The sequence below is a fragment of the Caenorhabditis remanei genome, chromosome IV (assembly GCF_010183535.1).
Source record: "Caenorhabditis remanei strain PX506 chromosome IV, whole genome shotgun sequence".
In the NCBI taxonomy this organism is placed as follows: Eukaryota; Metazoa; Nematoda; class Chromadorea; order Rhabditida; family Rhabditidae; genus Caenorhabditis; species Caenorhabditis remanei.
This window is the reverse complement of record NC_071331.1, coordinates 6,459,969-6,466,649: the sequence shown is the minus strand read 5'-3', so window position 1 is coordinate 6,466,649 and position 6,681 is coordinate 6,459,969. Positions and strand designations below refer to the sequence as shown.

The window sequence follows — 6,681 nt, the reverse complement described above, 5'->3', positions numbered from 1 at the left end:
TTGCTACCAGACACTCTTTTTCATGGTCACAAAAGGTCTCAAGGGTCATCTGGAAATCTATTTGAAAACAGAGATTTGGGTGTACAACAATTTATTAAAATTAAAAATTAAATAACAGCGAGAACGCCAGATGATCATTAAGATGATTGATTTAAAAAATGAAGTGAATCCTTAGGGTGTAGGGAGTTAGGGGCTTAGGGAGACACCTTACTCAAGCAAACGGAGAATGGCCTCTTCACAGCATTTGAAGACCTGACTCGGCCATCTAAATAGTATTTTTGGTTATTGTCTATCCGTAAATAAAACCAATCACCTGGAAAACGCCTCAGCTCTCGAGAATCTCTTCTTCGATCCGTCTCCCATCTCACAGATGAAGATGAGACTTCCGTGTTGTTTTTGGACGCTTTCAATCTTCTTCAGGGCGTTCTTATCTCCACGTGGAGCTGGAGCAGACGCGACCAATGTCGACGGCTTTTGTGATGCCGGACGACCGCGCTTTGCCGAACGGGGGCGGGTGAAAGCTTTCTTAAATTTCTTTTTTCTTGGAAAGTTTTCGAACGAATTTTTAGTACTTACCGGTGGTTGTGGAGCATTTCTTTTCTCATACTCCTCCACGAGGTCCTTACAATTGAGATGGGTTGCTGGCTCCCACGTGTTTTCGCTCGATGGATACCCCTGAATAATCAATAATAAATATTGGTTTACATATTAGCAGCCCACCATCTCTTACACCTGCTCCCCACCGCAATTACAAAAAACCGTTTGAAAAATAGCAAAAATTAATCAAAAACTGTGAAAATCTGTGCGTCGCTAGAAAAAAGCTCTACGTTGCTCGCCGATATTCTGTTTGCGGTAGGGGCACAGTTGTAAAAAATGTTTGGCTGATATCTTTTTTCTAATTTTCACATAAAAAATTTTCATTTTCAAATTTTCTTGATACTCACCCTCCATTTGATGAGATACTCCACTCCTCGATTGGCGGTCCTTTTGTTGACCACTTTTTCAACCGAGTATTCCTTTTCGGAAGACTGTAAATAATTATTCAATTAAATATAACCAATTTAAAAAAAAATGCTTACCTTTTTTCCAGCTCCTTTCTTTGGCGCCATTTCAGGAATAAATGAAGAAAAATGTGAACGAGAAGAGAGTGAAGAGATAGAGAGTGAGTGTGTGTAACTGCCCACCGCAAGAAGTGTATGCTTTTAGCCGCGACGCAGACGCGACGCGTCCGTTGTCCCCCACTGACAGAAGAAGCGAGGGGAGTGACCTTTCAACTTGAGAAATTTGTTTGCCTGTGTGTACACAGGAGAAGGTTATAAATGAGAGACTGGTCAGTATGTAAGGGAGAAGGGTAAGACCTTTGGGAACAACGGAAAATGGAGGGTTTCAATGGAGCGCGGTTACAAAAATGATGCGGGGAAAGTACAGAAGTCACAGCACAGCTGTAATGTGGATATACCTGAATTTTGTGTACGGAAATGAAAAACAGATTTTCAGGATTTTAAAGTTCAAATAAGAAATCAACACATGGAATGCGATGAAGATTATTAGTAAAGATTCGAGATAACTTGATAACTTGAAGTTCTAACGGTAAACATTTGTAGTTTAGAATTTTATGCGCTTATTCAGTCAGAAGCAGGTTCTACAGCAACCAAGAAAGAGTTCAGGGTCAGTGACTTTCTGCACATGGAGCACCAGTGGTGGCGAGGTGGTACAAATGAATATCCTGATTCAAAAGCCGGAAGAAATCATGAAATAATGAAAAATGTGTCGAAGTAATTTTCTTTTCGATCGAATGAAACTGTACCTGGAACAGAATGAATTCAGTAAACTTTTTGGCAGAACGAAACGTTCGTGGTACACAACTTGTATCAAAAAGATCAATTCAAGAACCAACCGTCTAACTATGAGAACAAAAACATCTATCCAATAAAAACTTATCACCACCATAAGTAACAGTATAATTATTTCAAATCACAGTTGACAATATTTTGAAACCGTCACGATTTCCGGATGGTGTCGTCCGTATGTCTCAAAATATGTACGAGTTTTGAGACTCAGCGACAATTCACATTTCACCTAGGTTTCGCAACTGCGCCACTTTGCAACTGTTCATTTCGCAACTGCGACATTCCGCAACTACGACGTTTCGCAACCATAGAACTAGCAATAGTTTAACCTAGTTTTGTCCACAAACGGGTCAGATAACATTTTCTTATATTTTAAGAAACTTCAAAAAGGAAACATGACAACCCATAGAATCAGAACAAGTCAGTATTCTGAAACTGTGTCCTCGATTTGTTCGTTTGTTTTATTTTTATGAGAATTATAGTTTTATGACCTAGTTTCCATCACTCCTTCTTTTCTTTGTGTAAATTTTGTGTCATTTTAGTACCCCTTGCTTCCAGTCACTTCTCTTCATGGTCACAAAAGGCCTCAATTACAACAATTTATGTTTTAAAAATTCGATCAAAATGAGAAAAAACGATGATTATTTCCGAATATTGAGTAAATTAATGAAGTGGATCCTTAGGAAATGACTCGCCTTCCTTGAGCATACGGCTAACAATCCCCTTGAGGAATTCAAGGACCTGGTTCGACCATCTGAAAATATATTGTTGGTTATTGTCTATCTGTAAATAAAACCAATCACCTGGAATACGCCTCAGCTCTCGAGAATCTTTTCTCCGATCCGTCTCCCATCTCACAAATGTATGTGAGACTTCCGTGCTGTTTTTGGACGGCTTTGAATTTCTTGAATGCGTTCTTATCTCCACGTGGAGTTGTAGCAGACGCGCCCGATGTCGACGGTTTTGGTGATATCGGACGACCTTCAACGGCGTATTCCTTTTCGGAAGACTGTAAATAATTATTCAATTAAATATAACCAATTAAAAAAATAAAATTCTTACCTTTTTTCCAGCTCCTTTCTTCAGACATTTCAGAAATCAATAAAGAAAAAATGTGAACGAGAGGACGGTGGAGAAGCAGAAAGTGAGTGTTTCCGCAATTTGTGTATGTTTTTTAGCCGCAACGCAGCCGCAACGCAGACGTGACGCAGATGTAACGCGTCCGGTAGGAGGAAATGACCTTTCAACAGAGAAGGTTATGAATGGGAGAGAGGTCAGTAGGGAAAGATCAGTGGGGACTTAGGAAAATGGAGGGTTTCGATGGAGCGCGGATACAAAAATGACGCGGAGGGGATAGAGAGTTCATAGTGCAGTTGTAATGTGCACAAAACTTAATATCTTGTATGGAAATGACAGATTTTCAGGATTAAAAAAACAAATAAGATAGTTTCGAGTCGTGTTATTGTTGAAGATAGCAAAACCTCGATAATGTTTAGAACAGAAGACAGTAATAATGACATATGTGACAGTAAATAATGTTTTAAAATTAATCGATGTTTAAATAATTCATCAGTTATAAAATATTTTTCGCTCTTTCAGTAAGATGGTATATGTTGATAAATTTTCAAGTTGTGTTTAATGCGCCATGTCTTCGAGTGTTTCATAAGTCTTTGCACTTTTTCTATCAGTTTTTGATCAAAATTTTCTTAATGAGAAAGAAGTTCTAAGAACTTATATATTGTCCATGAGTACTGACTACATGTTGCCAACATTGTGGTAGTTGGGAAATTCCGGCCGCGCAGAACTCTGGCGGCTGAAGAAGTGATCAAGGCATGATTTCACTTGCATTCGATTATCAACTTTTTTTCCTGATAACGAGTTTTGCTATGATCTAAAAAGATGATAATCAGTTCGAGCAAGGTCTGAAGTAATGGGGTAAAACTTCCACTCCCTGACCCTGCAAGAAGATGCGAGTCTTGGTAGGGTGGACGAGCGTTGTCATGCAACAAAACCAAATGACCGATTTCTCGTCGGCTCCGGGACAATTCGCAGCCAGTCATTTCGCAGCGAGACATTTCGCAGCCGGACGTTTCGCAGCTATGCGTTCTACAGCCTCAATTCCCCCGTTTTTTCTGTGACAACTTGACATTTTTTGGATAATTAATAGTTCAAGAAGTCATAAAAATCTTTTTTGGTAGTTTTCATAAAGGGGACCACAAGAAATTTTGTTTAAAAAACCAAAAAAAAAATTTTAATTTGTTTTTGAAAAAAAATTGACAAAAAAAACCAGTTTTTCAACTTTTTTCAAAAAAAATTTTTCTTGGTTTTTTGGACGGAATTTCTTGTGGTCCCTTTTATGAAAACTATAATACAAAAAAAGATTTTTATGACTTCTTGACCTATTAATCATCCAAAAATGTCAAGTTGTCACAGAAAAAACGGGGAAATTGAGGCTGTAGAACGCATAGCTGCGAAACGTCCGGCTGCGAAATGTCTCGCTGCGAAATGTCTCGTTGCGAATTGTCCCAGAGCCTTCTCGCCGAGATGTTATTTTTTTATTTTTCGGAGTTATTGACACTAAAGGTCGGCGGTAATTGTCGCACGATCCGGAAGAAATTCGTTGTAAAAGACCCGTTGCTGTCCCACCAAACGGATAGCATCACTTTCTTCTCATTTAGCTCTTTTTTCTGGTCCGTCAGAGGTTCTTTAGTATCCAAAATCTACTGCTTTTTACTGAATGGTATACATAGAGTGTCCATTTTTTATTTCCCGTAACAATATCAAAAATCCAATTAAAACTACGCTTCCGACTGAGCAAAGACAGCGACAGGTCACATCTGAGCTTCAACTGAGAATCTGCCAGTTCATGAGAAATAACTTGTCTGTATTCTGCTGTTCTTCCAGATTCTTTCTGATGTCTGAATGTTGTTGCGAATGACGCCCCAATGTGTGAAGATACTAAAAAAAAAATGTTTCTGGAGGGAAATAGTACTAGTTAATAATGAAAAAAGGTCAAAAAAATTTCATAGGGTCGCAGAGCAGTACATTGAAAAAAAGTGCAAAGACTTATGAAACACCCTAATATTTACTCATTAATTATCAATCCGTAATTACTTTTTTTAACTGATAAAGCTATGTCTATTGCGCTTTCGAAATTTCATATCTCTATTTGAAGTCGAAATCTGTTTCCCAAAATAAAATTGTGTATCTTCTTTTTTCTGAAATTTCCCAAAACACCCTCTACCTCCTTTATGGGCGTGGGAAAGAGGCCTAATCGAATTATACTCTGCTATAAAAGGGGAGCCTCGGGAGGAAGAAAGTATTCTCGACCAGTTTTTGATATTTTGTCTTGAAAACTCTTTGAAAATGAAAATCTTTTTGGTGAGTTTTTCAACTTTTTTTGCTTCTGGCACAAATAGGCATTATTTCAGATTGTCTGCGTTCTTCTCTGCATGGCTGGTGTCATCAACTGCACCCCAACCTCTCGTCGTGACTACTGCGAAACTGAAAGGGATTGCCCGATTTCTTCGAAGTGCATTGAGGGAGAATGCAAGAATGTATTCGGTTTCGACAATGTCGGAAATCGCAATTCAATGTTCGTGTGTGCTCTAGCGTGTCCTCCAGGCCACTATTGTACCCACTATACCAATGGCTGTGTCCCATTCTAGAATGGATTCCCCGACGGAAATTTTTCTTCTTGAAGACAGTTCCTAATAAATAATTTGAACATTCATACAATCATTTATTGAACTTTTTTTCACACCACAAGATAAATAGGATTCGTAGGACTCGATTTGAGTATAGATATCCGGGCGAACATGTACTCAAGTTTTGAAATCTTTCATTATTAGGACAAGTTATCACAAGTTGTGAACCAAAACAAGGTGCAAACCGAACGCATTGTATAATTTGAAACACGTACTAATTTCCAGCTTCACTGAAACTGAAACCTTAAAGATTTTTTAACAATACCAGTACTTTTGCAAAAATAAAACCCGTTAGTCTTTTGTTTACGTCTTTAAAGAGAAGTATTGTCCGAGAATTTATTAACTTTAGCGAATGTTACAGTTTTTCTTTTCATCATATTCATCAGTGCACTGGTTGAACTCGCAAACTGAAACTGGACAAATAAGTCAGATCTAGCAATCCGCGTGATCGAACAACCTTTACATAAATAGTTTTTGATTCAGTGAATCTCTGTTTCATCAAAACGTGATTCAATAAGTATAATTATTTTCAGAAGTTTCGTATAAGGATGGTTTCTAAAACAATACATTGTTTGAAACTCTGGAAGGAGTTCATTTTTCTGAACCACCGTTTCAAATTCTAGAGATAAGATGTTTGATATTTTTGAATTTCAGTACGTGAGAAAAACTCTGTTCTCTTAATTTGGTCACAGCAATAAGTTCTTGCGCGGTTTAATGGTTTCATTGATTTTCCCCAATGTTACCTGATAATATGTTCTGAATTCCAAATATCACTGACACTCAGAATAAAGAAGAAGTTGGACTGAAAAAGAGGTAATAGAACGAGCATGTTATAATCAAATGAAGCAAAATACAGAAAATTAAACATTTTTTTTGAGATTTCGAGGCGCCGATAAAAAGACGGCATTTAAGTTTCCTAAGTGTAAAATTTCTGCCATTTTTTGTTCATCTGGAATAAATGAAACTGTTCTTTTTTTAAGCATTCAAACTTAAATCAAAATTCTTTTTTTTTCTCCAATTTCATGTGAAACAAGAATAGTGAAGTGGTGTTTTTGCAATCGACAGCGGCATTACGACCAAGAATCAATTGTTATGATCTTCAAGACATTCTAATTTTATAAAAA

General features: G+C 37.6%; 3 protein-coding genes across 3 annotated transcripts; 1 reads left to right on the top strand and 2 right to left on the bottom strand.

Annotated features, from left to right (window-relative positions):
* Positions 1 to 207: 207 nt before the first annotated feature.
* Positions 208 to 1,109, bottom strand: GCK72_012586 (uncharacterized protein; the record flags this gene model as incomplete). The annotated part of the gene is made up of 5 exons (XM_003093896.2): positions 208 to 265; positions 314 to 525; positions 577 to 675; positions 945 to 1,028; positions 1,080 to 1,109. The coding sequence occupies 5 exons, from the start codon at positions 1,107 to 1,109 to the stop codon at positions 208 to 210; spliced, it is 483 nt and encodes a 160-aa protein (XP_003093944.2).
* Positions 1,110 to 2,513: 1,404 nt separating this feature from the next.
* Positions 2,514 to 3,370, bottom strand: GCK72_012585 (uncharacterized protein; the record flags this gene model as incomplete). The annotated part of the gene is made up of 3 exons (XM_053729227.1): positions 2,514 to 2,604; positions 2,654 to 2,859; positions 3,332 to 3,370. 3 exons carry the CDS (start codon positions 3,368 to 3,370, stop codon positions 2,514 to 2,516), a joined length of 336 nt encoding a protein of 111 aa, XP_053583999.1.
* A 1,932-nt stretch (positions 3,371 to 5,302) lies between these two features.
* GCK72_012584 (uncharacterized protein) lies at positions 5,303 to 5,518 on the top strand (the record flags this gene model as incomplete). The annotated part of the gene is made up of 1 exon (XM_003093901.2): positions 5,303 to 5,518. One exon carries the CDS (start codon positions 5,303 to 5,305, stop codon positions 5,516 to 5,518), a length of 216 nt encoding a protein of 71 aa, XP_003093949.2.
* Between the last annotated feature and the right edge of the window lie 1,163 nt (positions 5,519 to 6,681).